This window comes from Sinocyclocheilus rhinocerous, unplaced genomic scaffold, assembly GCF_001515625.1.
Source record: "Sinocyclocheilus rhinocerous isolate Xijiao unplaced genomic scaffold, SAMN03320098_v1.1 scaffold831, whole genome shotgun sequence".
Taxonomy (NCBI): domain Eukaryota; kingdom Metazoa; phylum Chordata; class Actinopteri; order Cypriniformes; family Cyprinidae; genus Sinocyclocheilus; species Sinocyclocheilus rhinocerous.
The window spans coordinates 15697-33370 of record NW_015641020.1 but is presented as its reverse complement, the minus strand read 5'-3'; the positions used below and the strand labels follow the sequence as shown (position 1 = coordinate 33370).

At 36.6% G+C, this 17674-nt stretch overlaps 2 protein-coding genes and 1 long non-coding RNA gene across 4 annotated transcripts; 2 read left to right on the top strand and 1 right to left on the bottom strand.

Moving 5' to 3' along the window:
• Positions 1-831: 831 nt before the first annotated feature.
• nicol1 (NELL2 interacting cell ontogeny regulator 1) lies at positions 832-2954 on the bottom strand. Of its 2 annotated transcripts, none has more exons than XM_016570188.1 (4): positions 2850-2954; positions 2417-2557; positions 2070-2158; positions 832-1623 (listed from the first exon to the last, which is right to left on the bottom strand). In XM_016570188.1, the coding sequence occupies exons 2-4, from the start codon at positions 2538-2540 to the stop codon at positions 1552-1554; spliced, it is 285 nt and encodes a 94-aa protein (XP_016425674.1). In that variant the 5' UTR covers positions 2541-2557; positions 2850-2954; the 3' UTR covers positions 832-1551. The 2 variants fall into 2 exon arrangements, with proteins under 2 accessions (XP_016425674.1, XP_016425675.1); XM_016570189.1 differs by lacking the exon at positions 2850-2954 and adding an exon at positions 2667-2688.
• LOC107753916 (uncharacterized) lies at positions 2485-15744 on the top strand. The gene is made up of 3 exons (XR_001641519.1): positions 2485-2559; positions 4468-4474; positions 15734-15744. It is a non-coding gene; the product is annotated as an uncharacterized LOC107753916 (long non-coding RNA).
• LOC107753914 (negative elongation factor A-like) lies at positions 4478-11937 on the top strand. Its single transcript, XM_016570187.1, has 11 exons — positions 4478-4722; positions 6105-6276; positions 7352-7513; positions 7668-7757; positions 9323-9450; positions 9663-9732; positions 9857-9945; positions 10036-10147; positions 10301-10611; positions 10950-11049; positions 11148-11937. Exons 1-11 carry the CDS (start codon positions 4513-4515, stop codon positions 11330-11332), a joined length of 1629 nt encoding a protein of 542 aa, XP_016425673.1. The 5' UTR covers positions 4478-4512; the 3' UTR covers positions 11333-11937.
• Positions 15745-17674: the final 1930 nt, after the last annotated feature.

Sequence of the window (17674 nt, the reverse complement as noted above, 5' to 3'; positions counted from 1 at the left end):
TCTAGTTTGATCTTTAATCACACATTAGGATTTAGGTAAAACACAGAATCAGTGTTAATTTGTTATTAAATTGTAAAAAAAAATGTTTATATTCAAATGTGATAAATATTTGTCTTTCCAAAAGTATAATGATAATTTTTTTCACTTTTATTGAAACATACAATGATTTATTGCCGGTGACTAAGCCAGTGCTCTGCGTTTGTTTTTTCTTGTGAGAGAGCAACTTTTTTTTCTACGCCTCAACCGTTACTGTGTGGAAAAGAAACTGTGAATGATTTTTACCTAAAGTTTTATTTTACCCTCCTTTAATGAAAACTGTGCCATCATTAGGTAAAGTACTTTAACTCTCTCACTCTATTTTGCGCCACTGTCAATAGTTTGGAAAGCTTTACATTGCACTTTTAACTATAACCGCGGGGGCTGTGCCATTCTCTGAATTCTCGTGTTTACTGTTAATGTATTTTTTTCCTTAAAGTTGCTTGCTCTGCAGAGCTGTGTTTTCACACCTCAACGGGAAGTGCTGCATTGATGCGACAGTATTAGGGAACCTTTATATCCTTGCGCCACCATCTGGTCATTTGATGCGCCACGGGCAAGAGGGCGTGCGGGGCAAGACAGCTGCAAACTGCTGGATGTTGACGTTTTTTAACAGCTGGTAGGATTCAGATACAAAAAAAAAAACTTCAGATAGCTTACTGCAGCTGCTGATTTGAGCTAATCTGGAAAGTTATCACATATTCAGAGATTTTTGGTTAATTACACATTTTTACGGAGGTTAAGATAAAAAGACAAGGGTCTAATAAAACCTATGAAATAATTTATAACATGAAATACAACATCACATATGTTTTAATGCACTTTCTCTACACACAAAAAGACATTGTTACAGCTGTGAACTTACATCTTAGTACCAAAGTAATCTCTACAGGAAACCATCCCTTCTTGTTCCTCCTTCATAAATCTCATAAAATTCTAGACAAGCACTTTACATGCAGGTTCTTTTCTAGTCATATATCTATCATCTAATAATCTTACAGCAAACTCTCTAAGACAACGCCTGAAGATCTACATTTAAATTCTGATATTTAATAAATCTAAATTAAAATCTGCTTGACTATTGTGACTGTTAATCCTATATTTCTAGAACACAAATATAAAAGCAGTTAAACATTTGAAAAAAAAAAAACAGTGTACTGTGCAAATAATTATGATAAATAATGTGTTTAAGGTTTGCAGTATATTTTGCAGTGCATTGTGCGTGGAGAGGAAACATTTACCCTTGTCTTCATACACACTTATGGAAAGTTCAGTGCGTTAGCTGCTGCCCTAATATGTATGTGCCTCATCATTGACATTTAAACTGTGGAATGTTGTGTTGTGACTTCTTTAGTCAGGAATGTGTATTTATGATGCTCTATGCACATATTACAATGAAAGATAAATCGTTTCATGTAACACGTGACAGGAAACATGTTTGAGAGAGAGTAAAAGAGTGTGTATGACTGAGAGAGCAGGTAGTATCCTTTAGTGCAGTGTTTACAGCTGTTTTTTTTAGCGCAGGCTGCTGGCAGGCATGCAGTCACACAGTGCCCTCCTCTCGGCCTTCAGCACCAAACTCTCCGTCTGAAAACACATGAGATATAACACGGCAAAAGTGAAGCCCTCAGGTCTCTGTCTCTAAAATTTCTAAAAGATGCTTCATTTGACCAGATCGACTAGACATTAACCTTTTTCACAGCTTGATTCCATAATTTCTAAACTTACAGGAATAGACATGAAAGCAGGGGTCTTCAGTAGGGCGTCTGTGACTCCCTAGGGGGACCATAGCAATACTAAAGGAGTCTGAAATTTATTTTTGGCTCTCAATTGAATTCCTGTTATAAAATGGAAAATGTTAAGAGGGTAAATGTCAACTGAATGTTTTATTGTCTATCCCACGTTAAAAAAATATAATTAGGGCTAACAAATCATTTGTCTTAGTCCATCAAGGGGTCCTTGGCCTGACTGCCATGCAAAAGACTGCATTGAATGACTTTATGTCTCAGTTGTCTCCTGTTTTATTATCTTACCCGTGAATCTAAGTTGAAAGCTGTTTTCTTCAGGTCTTGCAAGGCTCTCTGCATGAACTCGAAGGCATGACAATCAACACATGGCCGGCCTATTAAACAAAAATTGTACAGTAGGTTTTACCAGCGTTATTATCATTAGTCAAAAAAAATTTTTTTAAACCATTTTTGTTATTTGAAATAAGGCTAAAAATTAGACTATGATAGTGTATAAATAAAATAACACTGCATTTGACCGTCATCATTGAGGCTGAGCAAGTGCCCAGGAAACAACACGGGCCACATGTTGTGATGACATATGCAATGATACATGCTTGACCACACGTTTATAAAAGCATACAGAGTCTTACTCTCAGCGGGAATGACCGTCCCTGATTCCTCGGCATGAACTGGTTTGATACAGAGAAGCTGGATCAGTACCAGCAGCATCGCCGTCGCTAGAGCTCCGCTTGGCCTCATACTGTCGCGCAGCATCACCGTACACACAATACCTGTGCGAAATCACAACACATATAGTAAGCTTTGGAGGAATGGACAAAATGCTCTAATATTTAATCATTTAGCAGACGCTTTTTACAAAAAATAACAAATGAAAAATACCTTATAAAAGACAATATTTATAAAAGTTTACGCAAATAAGAGACTGTCGAGCATCATTTTGCTTTATTTTAGTTTTGTCTTTATACAGCTATTATATGGTCATTTCCAAATATGGCCACCAAAAAACACAAACCCCACTCCTGTACTGCGTATTATTAAAGCTAATTAAAGCATTTGCATTACCTGTAGTCTGATAAAGACAGTAGTACCGTTAGTCAAACCACCGCCCTCCTATTCAGGACGCAGTTTCGTTGCGTCAGTTGCGCTTTTTGAGATCTATTGTCCTTCGCGGAGCACCGTAGAATGGAGTCCAACATTTTTTTTACACCCAGGCAACGTTTTTCTCTCTGATTGGCTACCGCAGGTCACATGGCTTCCAACCGTACTCGTTTTGAATGTAATAATATAAGTTTTGATTTGTATTACTACTTGAGAACAGCGCAGCTTTTTAGCACATTTTAGTCGATGTTTCAATAACATTTTTGATAGATAGTGTAATGTTATTATCTATCCAAGGAAAAGGGATGTAATGAGTGGGATGTTTAGTCCACTAGGTGGCAGTAATGGATTGTATAAAGTCGAAGTGCATTTGCTAAGGAGGGGTGTAGACTAGTAATTTGTATATAATGGATGTTCCACGTGGAATAAAGATGCTAGCACCAGCGATACCTCTTTATATTTGTTTCTTGGCTGTTTATTGAATAATACAGACAGACAGACAGATAGATAGATAGATAGATAGATAGTTCTATTTTAGATCTATATATTCTACTTGCCTAACAGTATATTTTTGTCCTAATTTCACATTCATGAATGCAAGGTTGCAAAAAAAGAGAGAAAGATCAGAATAAGATTAGCTAAATTATGAGATCTATTGTCCTTCGCGGAGCACCGTAGAATGGAGTCCAACATTTTTTTTACACCCAGGCAACGTTTTTCTCTCTGATTGGCTACCGCAGGTCACATGGCTTCCAACCGTACTCGTTTTGAATGTAATAATATAAGTTTTGATTTGTATTACTACTTGAGAACAGCGCAGCTTTTTAGCACATTTTAGTCGATGTTTCAATAACATTTTTGATAGATAGTGTAATGTTATTATCTATCCAAGGAAAAGGGATGTAATGAGTGGGATGTTTAGTCCACTAGGTGGCAGTAATGGATTGTATAAAGTCGAAGTGCATTTGCTAAGGAGGGGTGTAGACTAGTAATTTGTATATAATGGATGTTCCACGTGGAATAAAGATGCTAGCACCAGCGATACCTCTTTATATTTGTTTCTTGGCTGTTTATTGAATAATACAGACAGACAGATAGATAGATAGATAGATAGTTCTATTTTAGAACTATATATTCTACTTGCCTAACAGTATATTTTTGTCCTAATTTCACATTCATGAATGCAAGGTTGCAAAAAAAGAGAGAAAGATCAGAATAAGATTCATCAGCTAAATTAAAGAAACATCAATTTTTTAATTAAAATTAGCATTAACTCAAATAATATTTTATTATTATTAATCTATAACTGTAGACAAAAACGTGTTGCAAACAAAACGCATGCCAAGGAATAATAGCCAAGTGTTCATACATTGCCAAACATAACACAGCGCCAAAACCAAATACATTAAAAAAGAAAAGAAAAACAAAGAGATAAATAGAAAACAAAACTATTACACAATTTAAAACTCCGATTGCATACGGACTATATGTTTTTTCTAAAAGTTTCTCTGGTTGTGGTCACACGGGTCCTAGCGCGCATTTGTGTATGTGTGCGTGTGTGCGTGTGTGTCTGTTTTCTTAGGTAGCCTGTTAAAATGCCCGATCTCATTATTCGTCTTTTTCCAAGATGGCGTCGATGAGGGAGAGCGACACCGGCCTGTGGCTCCACAACAAACTGGGATCGACAGACGAGCTGTGGACACCTTCGAGCATCGCTTCTCTGCTCACCGTGTCGGTCATCGACAACATACGGCTGTGTTTCTCCAGCCTGTCGCCTCCGGTGAAGCTGAAACTCTTGCTGGGGATGCTGCACCTCCCGCGCAGGACCGTGGATGAGGTGCGACTGCAGGACTCACTCCTTCTGCTACTGCACACACAAACTGTCTTAACTTCCGAGCGTGGCATGCGTTATTGGGGTGGCATGTTATTTATTAGTAGTAATTGTGTCATGTTGCTGACACGTATGTGTTGCATGTGTAATAACATGGCTTCCACCGCGAGACCCCTGCAGCTGCTGTGTGGATCATGTCAGTCTCCAGCAAAGCTCAGCTCAGGCTGCTGTCTGTCTGTCTTCAGCCTCTGGGCGTCAGCTAACTTGCTAGCCTCCTTTATGTAAACTTTCAGAGTGTTATTGCCGTGTTATTTTTATGAAGTTTATTTCTGTGTTTGGACGCCCCCCTTATAAAATGGTGACTATAGTTTACGCCAAAATTAATTACACAGTTAGTCCAGTCATTGTTAGTACTGTAAAACTGTGGTAACTGTATTAACTACTACTGCCATTAAAAAAAAAAATACAATAGTAACGTTTTTCGCGGAAGCTATGGTTTTGCACTGAGAAAGGCTCTACTCAATGTTCCTTTTAAATTTTAATTGCTTTATTGGCTATTTTATGATTGTTTTACACACAGTTATGGCCTAAGCATTAAAAGTAATGACAAGAAAAGCAATATACAACATTACCATAACAATAAAGTAGTATTCAAACAAGGTGCTAAGTAATTAATGAGATGTCCAAAATCTAAATATGTATAAATAAGATCAAATAAACATGTATCAAAACAAATAAAAAATACTGTAATATATGTATGTGATAGTCAGTGTTTACGTTGATTGATTGATTGTTTGATTGATTTGATCACTTTCTGAAGAAACAAATCCATCTTGCACAAAAACGCGTTCATGTACGTTGTGTGCAAAAAACTTAAAGAATCAGTCTGTATTGTTTTTGGGTTTTTTTTCAAACAAAATAGTGTTTGTAAAGCTAAACTTAAATACTGTCTGTTATGTTTTCAGTGAGTTTTATTGGCTAACACATTTATTGGTTTTTATGGGCAAATGCATGGAGTGATAAAGCAAACTTCCTTTTTAGTGCCATATAACATATGGAAAAACATTTGCACACTTACTAAATTGTATAGAATATTGGATTTATGGTTTGAAAAAAATTAAGGTTTCCTTTAAGTGTGGTACAGTGTTGTACTCCATTGTTTCACTAAATTAGTCTGGAATCCTGTCATGATTCTTTCTGTATGTTTTACCTCAGAGCCCTAAGAAGGAAGGAAATATAAAATAGCAATAATGTAAACAATGGTGGAATGATCTATTTACAATATCAGGCAAACTCCAGTGCAATGGTAGCGGATTCATTTACAGACTGACTAGGTTAAAAACGAATTTTCTCTCTGTGTGTTCTCTCTCTCTTCCCTTATATTCCAGATGAAGGAGGCTCTGTCAGAGATCATTCAGTTGGCCACTGTGGACTCTGAGCCGTGGGTGTTAATGGTGGCCGACATCCTGAAATCATTTCCAGAGACCGGCTCACTAAACTTGGACCTGGAGGAGCAGAACCCTAATGTACAGGACATACTTGGAGAGCTGCGCGAGAAAGGTCTGTCTGAAATCTGATAGTGGATGATGGTGTTAGAAGAGGGTCAAAGGCTGTTGTAAATAATTTCTTATGGTTGCTACTCTTCACATAAAAAAACAGAATCGCATAAATGATTCGTTCTTGTCTAGGTCCAGATATATCTGCATCCTTTACTATTTTGACTACATATTTAGGGATGTATATTTTGGTCAGTTTGACAGCTCATTGTTGGTCTTTGTATATGTGTGTCAGACAGACATCTTTGATGGGTGCACTGTGTGTCATGTAAAAAATTAAGTTAGCAGAGTTTTGAACACTATATTTCTGCCCTGGACTAAAAATCAACATGTAGTTTATTCATTAACTGATTGCAAACGGCTGTCCAAAATTCTTATGTAACCAATAGCAATTTTGAAACTGCAATATTTAAATTTTTGATGTACTTGAAGTTTGAAGTTCAACATATTTAATGTTTAATAAATATATATGTGACCCTGGACCACAAAACCAGTCATAAGGGTCAATTTTTTGAAATTGAGAGTTATACATCATCTGAAAACTGAATAAATAAGCTTTCCATTGATGTATTGTTTGTTGGGATAGGACAACAGTTTTGTTAGGATAGGACAATATTTGGCCGAGATACAACTATTTGAAAATCTGGAATCTGAGGGTGCAAAAAAAGCAAAATATTGAGAAAATCGCCTTTAAAGTTGTCCAAATGAAGTTTTTAGCCATGCATATTACTAATCAAAAATTAAGTTTTAATATATTTACAGTAGGAAATTTACAAAATATCTTCATGGAACATGATCTTTACTTAATATCCTAATGATTTTTGGCATAAAAGAAAAATCTATAATTTTCATGATCGATCATTGCCCATTATTATTACTCTACATTTATATAACAGTGACCAAGTGACATTTCTACGGTTATTGTGGTTGTCTGGGATTGTTTGTTTGGGTTCTTGTTGGCTTTCGAGAGCTAACTGAACTTATGTGTATTTTTGCTAAACTGTCACTTGCAAGTGCATATACACTTTGGTAAGAAAGAGCTGCTGAGACTTACTGTTAATGTTTGCACCTCTGTTCAGTAAATGAATGTGAAGCGTCGTCCATGTTGCCTCTGGAGTGTCAGTATCTGAACAAGAGTGCTTTGACCACGCTTGTGGGGCCGCTCACTCCACCCATCAAGCACTTCCAGCTCAAGAGGAAACCCAAGAGTGCTACGCTTAGAGCTGAGCTGCTTCAGAAATGTAAGTGTGTTTATGCATTCTTTGTGCCAGAGCAACTGTGTTTTCATTTTTCAGTATGGAGTCATTCGCATAATTTAAAATAGGAGTTTACCCTAATGTTTGTGTGATGACATGTTTATTGTCACTGTGTATTATTCATCATATTGTTTTAAAGCCACAGAGACTGCCCAGCAACTGAAGAAAACAGCAGGAGTGCCGTTCCACTCCAAAGGAAGAGGTCTAGTGAAGAAGATTGACACCACAAGTAAGATTTATATGTATACACAGTGGCCCCAGAAAGTATTTGGATGGTAAAGATGTATGAATGTTATTGCATTAGCTAACAATAGTATCAAACCTTAAGTCTTAGGTTTGAAATGAAACAACAATAGATATAGTGATAAAAGTGAAACCGTATCTTTTTCCTTGTTGAATGTTAGTGCAACGTGACTATAGTTGAAGTAATGAACTTGAGGAGAACTGACTTCATGCATCCACTAAAATACCTGGGAACTAGTTGGCTAAAAGTAATATTTTTTTAAATGAGGGTAAAGTGTTTTACACTAAAGTTTGGGGTCAAAGAGATGTTTTTTTTTTTTTTGAAGGAAAAACGTTTATTTTGCAAGAACACATTCAATAAATCAAACGTAACAGTAAAGACATTTTATAATGTTACAAAAGATTTCAAATAAATCCTGTTGTATTGAACTTTCTATTTATCAAAGAGTTTATTTATTTTTTGTATGTTGACTTTAAGACAAAATTGTTAAATTATTGTAAATATTATATTGAAAGGATATTGAGTGAATTGACTGAGTGATGCAATTTAAATGCTTTTTGCCATGAATCATAAATTAATTAATTAATTAATCTATTCATCAAAGAATCTTGAAAAAAATTGTATCACTGTTTCCACAAAAATGTTGAAAGCAGCACAACTGTTTTCAACATTGATAATAAGAAATGTTTCTTCAGCATATTAGAATGTCTCATTTTAACTCTTTAAAAATTAATTCAAAGGTTATGAGTGCTGACATACATTATTCTTGAGAAAAGGGTTTTTGCATTTTATAGTAGAGATGGTAATCAAAGCTCAGGATATGTCAGCCGTTAAGGCAAAAAATTTTTTTTTTTTTTGAAGGAAAAACGTTTATTTTGCAAGAACACATTCAATAAATCAAACGTAACAGTAAAGACATTTTATAATGTTACAAAAGATTTCAAATAAATCCTGTTGTATTGAACTTTCTATTTATCAAAGAGTTTATTTATTTTTTGTATGTTGACTTTAAGACAAAATTGTTAAATTATTGTAAATATTATATTGAAAGGATATTGAGTGAATTGACTGAGTGATGCAATTTAAATGCTTTTTGCCATGAATCATAAATAAATAAATTAATTAATCTATTCATCAAAGAATCTTGAAAAAAATTGTATCACTGTTTCCACAAAAATGTTGAAAGCAGCACAACTGTTTTCAACATTGATAATAAGAAATGTTTCTTCAGCATATTAGAATGATTTCTGAAGGATCATGTGACACTGAAGACTGGAATAATGGCTACGAAAATTTAGCTTTGCATCACAGGAACAAATTACATTTTAAAATATATTAAAATGGAAACAACTATTTTAACAGCTATTTTAAGTTGTACTAAAAATTCACAATATTACTGTGTTTTTGATCAAATAAATGCAGCCTTGGAGTGCATTAGAGCATAAAATACTAAATCTTACCGAACCCAAACCTTTGAAAGGTAGTGTACATTCATATGTTCTCCTAACAACACACAAGATTGATAATAATGATTGTCTGTCTTCTCTCAGCGCCTCTGAAGGGCATTCCCAAAGCACCATTCCGCAGTCCTACCACCCCAAGCATGTTCAGCCCTCCCAGTAACAGAACCCCTATCGCCCCTGCCCGCACACCCCTGCGCAAGGAAAGGGGAGTCAAGGTAACTGTCCGGCAATGACCAGTTAGGAAGTCACTGAATGACATGGGTATATCTAATAGGTATTTCTCTTTACTTAATGCTGAAGAGCAAATAGTTTTCTTTGCAGATGACACCTGGATTTATGAATCATGAACTGAATTTTACGTTCTTAGTATGGATGTAATTTCTGTGCTTTATATTGTCAGGTTATGTGATTGAGTGTTTTCTTGCAGTTGTTGGATATATCCGAGTTGGATATGGTAGGAGCTGGCCGAGAAGCTAAGAGGAGAAGAAAGACTTTGGGTAAGTTCCAGAAGATTATTTAGTGACAGACTCTGCACCTCTGAACTGACTGACTTAAAGACCAGCCCACATCCCTCTGTGCTGTACATTTGTAGTTAAAATGTTTTTGTTTTATCTTGTTCAGACACAGAAGCTGGAGAAAAGGCGGCCAAAGAAGAGGCGGTGGTGGAGAATGCAACACCAGACTATGCAGCTGGCCTGGTGTCTACACAGGTAGGTTTGGAAATATTATCAGCCATATGATGGATGCTTTGAATGGGGGTCAGAAAAAAAACTCATATTTTTTTCCTCTCCTTTCAATAGAAACTCGGGGCTCTAAACAACGAGAGTGCCCTGCCATCAACCAGTTACCTTCCCGCCACCCCCAGCATGGTTCCTTCCTCATCTTATATTCCAAGCTCAGAGACACAGCCAGGTAAGCCATTGAAAGATGCAGGATGGGATGGATGCAAAGAAATTAGCTACAGTAGAAAATGTATTAATTAGACACAAGGGATAGTCTGATATTAACAGGAAACCAACTATGAGCTTAGTCTTCTCATCCCCAATTTTTTGCCTTAATATTCAGCGAATGCAGGTGGTTCAGGGCGTGAAACTACAAACCGGCAGTCAGAGGAGTCGTCCGTCCCAAGTGCTGCTTCTGCTTCCTTACCCGGCCAGTTTAAACAGCGACCGCCCATGTATAATGCCAGCACTGCCAGTCCCACGGCCCCCACCTCACCCACCACACCAACCAGCACGCCTACCAACAATGCCCCGCCCCCTGCCGCCACAGCAGCACAGCCAGACATGCCCACGCAGCCGCCCACAACTGCAGCCCAGCCTGCTCCCACGCCAGCACCCCCACAAACCCAACCGAAAAAGAACTTGTCGCTCACGGTAAAAACCTCTCTGATTCATGGATACGATAATGATATTTTACTGGACTGATCTGCTTTAACGGTTTTATTCAGAAATTTCATTAAGAGACATTTTTAAAAAGGTTTCAACTGAGAAAATTCTAGAATTTTTGAAGGTCAATGGTAGTTAGTTTTTTTTGGCCCTAGAATAGAATAGAATTATTTTGTAATATTATAAATGTCTTTACTGTCACTTGTGATCAATTTAATGCATCCTTGCTGAATTCTTAATTTCAGTCTTATTGTCCCCAAACTTTTGAATAGTAGTGTACAGTTTGGAAGGTTTTATTTTTATATTGCATGTTCGGTTGCCCACAGAGAGAACAGATGTATGCCGCGCAGGAAATGTTCAAGACTGCAAACAAAGTTACACGGCCCGAAAAAGCCCTCATCCTGGGCTTCATGGCAGGATCTCGAGGTATTCTGGGTTTGATTTTGTCAGATTTTATTTATCTTACTGTTCCTCTATTTTCTAAATGACCCTCCTAATGTTTGTCTGTCCCATCCTCCCAAAAGAAAACCCTTGTCCAGAGCAGGGTGACATCATTCAGATCAAACTGAGCGAGCACACAGAAGTACTGCCTAAAGCGGACGGAACCGGCAGCACCACCATGCTGGTGGACACAGTGTTTGAGATGAACTACTCTACTGGGCAATGGACCCGCCTCAAGAAATACAAACCCATAACCAACGTCTCCTGAGGAGGACTGGGTTAACAAACACACATACTCGGCGCGTTTACATAGACACATATGTATACATTCACACACCCCTCTTCAATGACACTGGAGGAGTGTATTTCATGTACATGTGCTGGAATGTACATATTTATGGGCCAAATTCTGAGGTGTATTGGGAATATGCGCTAGTGAATTTCTAGATGTTGGTTTCAGACAGTTGAAAAGGACTTCCTGTTTGGCTGACCTCATGTCCCATCTCTGTTCCTGCGTTGCCAAAGACAGGGACCTCTTATAAGACAGCTGTTTTCTTGATCTTTTTGTTAATGTTTTTTGTATCGTCTCTCGTTTTTAGGCCCATTTCAGATTTCTTAGTGTCTGGGAAATGAGGCGAAAGGTGGTTTGTGTCTTAACCTACTTTTGATTGACACGTTATTAAGAGGTCTTAAAAGGGTACAAGCATACTATTTTAGTGTCCTACGAATGAAACAAAAAAAAGTCTGTCCATGTGTTTTCACACTGAAAATGTTTAAAGATGTTTTCAAGTTCCTCCTTGGACCGAAAAAAAGATAAAAAACAATAAACAAAGTGTAAAACAGGTTATTTTCTGTTTAGTACTTTTCAAGAATTTTTATTTATTTTTTTTTATAAAGAGGAAATAAATGAAAACATGTCCAGATTTGAATGAGTCGTTTGCTGCAGCCTGAGTGTAAATAATATTATGTTGCACAACCACAGTCACAACTGAATCACTGCCTTTCTAACAACCTACTAGTTCTTGCTAGTTGCTGTTTTTACATTTTATTTCTGTGCAAAAGTCTGAGACACAAAAGTTGAACATATTTTAATGACAAGGGTGGTGATTTTATACGTTTTGAAACAAGTAATCTTTACAATTCAAGTTTTTTGAAGTGGAACAGTGATTATAGGTGACCGTAAAGTTTAATTTAAAGGTTAGACACCAGGACAGAATGAAGAAGATTGAAGAAATCCAACACTCAGTAAAGCTAAGAAAAGTAAGTTTACATACTCAAGTTTATTTAAATTGAATTTATATATAAATTTGATTTATCAGATACTCTGCTTTTTTAAAAAGTTCTGATTGTTCCCCCCACAAATCGGACTAATCAGAAAAACACAGAAAAAGAGAGAGCAGCCAATGTTCAGCTGTTCACAAGTCTGATCCGCTTCATTGCGAGATGTCAGTCTGAGCTGCTGGTGATGGAAAAGAAGCAGAAAGCTGCAGAAACGCAGGCTGAGGAGTTCATTAAAGAGCTGGAGCAGGAAATCACTGAGCTCATTTTTTTATAAAGAGGAAATAAATGAAAACATGTCCAGATTTGAATGAGTCGTTTGCTGCAGCCTGAGTGTAAATAATATTATGTTGCACAACCACAGTCACAACTGAATCACTGCCTTTCTAACAACCTACTAGTTCTTGCTAGTTGCTGTTTTTACATTTTATTTCTGTGCAAAAGTCTGAGACACAAAAGTTGAACATATTTTAATGACAAGGGTGGTGATTTTATACGTTTTGAAACAAGTAATCTTTACAATTCAAGTTTTTTGAAGTGGAACAGTGATTATAGGTGACCGTAAAGTTTAATTTAAAGGTTTTTTAATAATATTTTAAAAATTGTTTTCAAGATTGAGTAAATATATGCCTTAACTTAAAGGTATTTGATGGTTTTATATGATGTTCAATATGCAATAGCACAGCTATGTATTATTTGAATTGAGTGAAAATGTGTTCTGCTCATCTCCCTTTAACTAGTCTTAATGACGGTCTTTTTCAGTACAAGAATACTTTACAGACACCTGTTACACAGTTTCATTTTCATTTGGCTGTAATCAGGTAGGATGCAAATGACTAGTTAGAAAAGCCCTTAAGCATTTTCCTCATGTTCATACTTGTTAATAAATCTGCTTATATAGATCTGCTAAAATTATTATACTTGGAAATCATGTCTAAATACTGACTAAAAAGACTATAGCTTTCTAACCACTTACTTTTCTAAAAGGGATTGTTCACCCAAAAACGCCCCAAAAAATTCTGCCATCATTTACTTGCCCTCATGTCATTCCAAATATCTATGACTTACTTTCTTTTGTGGAACATAGAAGATATTTTAGAAATGCTTTTTGTCCATTCAATGGGCACCAAAACTGTTTGGTTACCAGCATTCTTCAAAATAGCATCTTTTGTGTTTCACAGAAGAAAGTACTACAGGTTTGGAATGACATGAAGGTGAGTGCATGATGACAGAATTTAGATTTTTGGGTGAACTGTCTCTTTAAATAAACTGCAAAGCAGCGTTGGTTGAGATTTGTTTGTTTATTTCTGAGAAACTTGCTTTGTTACATCATGCCTAGATCCAGCATTTCCTTCATCAGTGCTTAAACCACTCCAGGATCGACCCAGCCTCCAAAAGCCTTCTCCAGGTAGAGTGCCACAGCCAAGGGCAGATGGTCTTGAAGCTTCCCAGCCACCACCTGGATACCCAAAGGCAATCGCTCCTTACTCAGACCCAGTGGACACTGTCACCGGCAGGCCTATAACGTTCAGGATCCCTAGAAATGGGTGAAATATATTTTCAAATATATTTTCTTTGCTGCGTTTAAAAGAATCTGCACCTATTTTTATTACACACTCCTGTTACTGATTAGCTTTGCTGCAAATGTATTGATTTTAACATTAAAGTATGTTCCTGTTTGACCACTCTTAATTTATAATAGCTCTTAATCTCTTTAGTAACTTCTCATTGTAATCCACTAAAATGACTACTTAAGCAATTGTTACCAGTGTAACTGAAGTTATATGGAGTGAAAAGGGGATGGTGGTGTTTGGGGCGAGAAGAGGATGAGAGGGGTACAGCAGTACTCTATCTGTCCCCAGCAGATTCTCCATCTCTCTCTGCAGTTCTTCCTTCTGTTTCAGGGTGAACTGAGATTGCTTAGAGCTATGAGAACTGTCCATTAGAGCCAAACCTGAAATCAGCCACAAGGGAAATGCATGTCCAGCAGTAAGTCTCCTCTAGGTTGTTAGTTTGAAAGACGCTTGAAGGACAAGAACAGAACAAGACCCAATTATCCTAATAACAGCAACCAGAGTTAAAACATGACTATTTGCCAAACACTATACAGTATATAGATAAGTTTTAGAGTCAGGATTATTGAATTAAAATGAAAACCATTAAAAAACACATTTTTGTTACTGTAAAATTATTAACGGATTAAAAAATGTAACTTATTTTATTTCAGCTGGATGCCAAGACAAAATGTCTCAGAATCTGATGTACTAAAATAGCTAAAACTAAAACTTTAGAAAACCTAAAAAAAATGACAAAACTATATGATAACTAATAAAAATGGACAATAAAATTACTAAAACTTTAACAAAAATCAAAATAAACAATGAAAATATAAAAATTAAAATTAAAAATAGTGATCAAAGCTTTAACAGTACCTCAATTAAATACTAAAACAATACTGGTTAGAGTTTAGCAATAGCTGCCACAGTGTGTTCAGATCTTCCAAATATCCTCATTATCAGCTCCCAAATAGGCCACACAGAGCCTCCATCTGCCATTAGCTCAACAAAAGGCTGTGGAGGCTGGAATAAACACAAACCCACTCTAATTCTCTGAATGTAACGTTACAGTTGTTGCTGTCATCTCTGCTGCGTGTCAGAGCTCTTTCTGTGAGACTCACCTGGAGCGTCATTTGAGAGTTCCAGGTTTAAAACAACACAAACTGATAGACCCTGTAAAGAAATCTCCAGTATCATTTGTGTCAGAAACACAACAGACCTCTGGAGCTGTTCTGTAGAGATAAGACATGTATGTGTGTGATCTGCACTGTGACGGACAACAACGTTCCTGTAGAGCAGGAGAGTGAAGAGAAGTAGGTAGGAAATACCAAAATGAAAACATTTGAAACATCCCTTAGTATATTTAATCCTTAAGGCATCTTTTTTTTTTTTCAGGATAGCTTTTCAATTATTTTACTTTATTATTTTGTTATGTACGTTAAAGAGCTGGAGCAGGAAATCACTGAGCTCAAGAGGAGAAACACTGGAGCAGCTCTCACACACTGAGGATTTTTATTATTAAATGAGCACATACACTCATTTAATCACATGCATCAAGCTTCAGTGTATTATTTCTTCTTTCTGTCAGGTTGCTCAATCCCAAATGCAAGCTAAACATGTTTAAAAGCAAATTCAATTCATAAATGTGTCTGTATGTAAATGAAGATCTCATCTTTTGTTATCATGAATGTCACAGTGTTGAAGAGGATACAGCAGTATGCAGGTACAGTGTATGGTCCTACTCAATCACATACACTCACTTAAAACACCTTAGATGAACAGTCCACCGCAAAAACGAAAATATATATATATATATATATAGAATAAGAGACCAGCTGATAAAAACATCACAATAATCCACAAGTAATTCACATGACTCCAGTCCATCAGCTAATGTTTAGTGAGGTGAAAAGATGTTTGTAAAAAACAAATTCATCAAGACATTTTTAACGTCAAACCACTGCTTTCTAAAATACAAATCCTCTATCCATAATATTGCTTTCTCCAGTGAAAAAGTCGTTTACACATGAAAACAGTCCAAAACAGTTCTAAACAAATATGTCAGTGGATTTTGATGTGAGAGGACAACAGTGGAAGGACTTTAAAGAGTTATTATGAATTATGGATATTTTGGCCAGAAGCAACAGTAAAGTTAAAATGCCTTAATGATGGATTTGTTTCTTACAAATATTGTGATGTTTTTATCAGCTGTTTGGAATCTCATTCTGACGGCACTCATTCACAAGTGATGTAATGCTAAATTTCAACAAATCTGTTCTGATGAAGAAACAAACTCATCTATATCTCAAGAGATTTGATAAATATATGATTGTCCTGGGAAGAAGGGCTTTTCATATGGGAGGTTTTATTTTGAGGTGCAGGTTAAGGGAAAGCCTCAGTGGAGTTTAGGTGTGAGAATCCTAAACAGGAAGGGGGTGCTCAACCTGTGTCCTGAGAATGGAAATTGGACTTGTGGCAGAGTAATGAAAAAGAGTGTAAAGCTTGTGAGTCTTCCCCTGTCTCTCTCTCCCTGAACTTGAAACTTCAGAAGGTGGGTGTGTTTGTGGATTATGAGGAAGGTCTGGTCTCTTTTTATGATGTGGAGTCCAGGTCTCATATCTCTTTCACCGGTCAGTCTTTCACTGAGAAACTCTATCCAGTTTAAGCCCTTGGACTAATGCAGGTAAAAAATTCAGCACCACTGATCATCTCACCTGTTGATTACAATGAATGAATTTCACCTAAATATTAAGATGAAAATGATTTTTTTTTATAATCATGAATCTGAAATATATATGTGCTTTTGTTTAAAGAATGAAAGTGTGTACATTCTTAATAACAGACTGTACAAATCTACATAATACAGTAAATGTTCAGCATTTTGTAGAAAATTATTTTATGCATGTTTCAAGAAGTATTTACTCAAGCATTTTCGTCCTTTGATCTACTCTGATGTGATACTGACCTGTAAAGAGTCATTCCTGTGATGCACAATTCTTTTCTTACTACCTGAGACAAACAAAAAAATGTTTTAAAAATGGGTACTTCATCCATGATGAAATACCTTTCATTTATTTAAACAAGTTCAAAATGCATTCAAAATCTGTAACACATATATGACTGTAAAACGTAGGTCAGTTATTTACTTAAATCTAGATAAATATTCACAATGAAATGTGTGGACAAAGCCCAAGCACTGTTCTGCATGAGACAGAGAGCAGGGCCAATATCTCCATGAGTTCAATCACTCTTTATTCCTGGTGATCATCATTTTCATAATTATTAGAACATAATTTTCAGTTGCTTTTCAAATACATATAGAATCGCATATAACACATACTTATTTTAAGTAAAAATGCAAGATTAAGAAAGTGTGGATCCCTCTAGTACAGGGGTGCCCAAACTCGGTCCTGGAGGGCCGGTGTCCTGCAGAGTTTAGCTCCAACTTGCCTCAACACACCTGACGAGAAGTTTCTAGTATGCCTAGTAAGAGCTTGATTAGCTGGTTTAGGTGTGTTTAATTGGGGTTGGAGCTAAACTCTTCAGGACACCGGCCCTCCAGGACCGAGTTTGGACACCCCTGCTCTAGTATATCCCTCAGATCTATCAGGGCCATCTTAATTTTAGGAAATTTTGCTCTTTAGTCTTGTGCCACTAGATGGCAGCATAAAGTAACAAGAGCGGTTTCTTTATGGCATACAACACACGTGCACACACACGAAACACACGCCTTCATGTTCTGCTGCATGCAACTCTACACCCATTAACGGCAACAA

Bases quoted from the DNA above. Each gene is read 5' to 3' on its own strand.
- nicol1 (XM_016570188.1), bottom strand. From the start codon at position 2,540: ATGCTGCGCGACAGTATGAGGCCAAGCGGAGCTCTAGCGACGGCGATG. The intron at 2,159-2,416 runs GTAAGACTCTGT...TTTGTTTAATAG, and splicing joins GACGGTCATTCCCGCTGAGA to GCCGGCCATGTGTTGATTGT. The intron at 1,624-2,069 runs GTAAGATAATAA...ATGTGTTTTCAG, and splicing joins CTTTCAACTTAGATTCACGG to ACGGAGAGTTTGGTGCTGAA.
- LOC107753914 (XM_016570187.1), top strand. From the start codon at position 4,513: ATGGCGTCGATGAGGGAGAGCGACACCGGCCTGTGGCTCCACAACAAA. The intron at 10,148-10,300 runs GTAAGCCATTGA...CTTAATATTCAG, and splicing joins AAGCTCAGAGACACAGCCAG to CGAATGCAGGTGGTTCAGGG. The intron at 10,612-10,949 runs GTAAAAACCTCT...GGTTGCCCACAG, and splicing joins AAAAGAACTTGTCGCTCACG to AGAGAACAGATGTATGCCGC.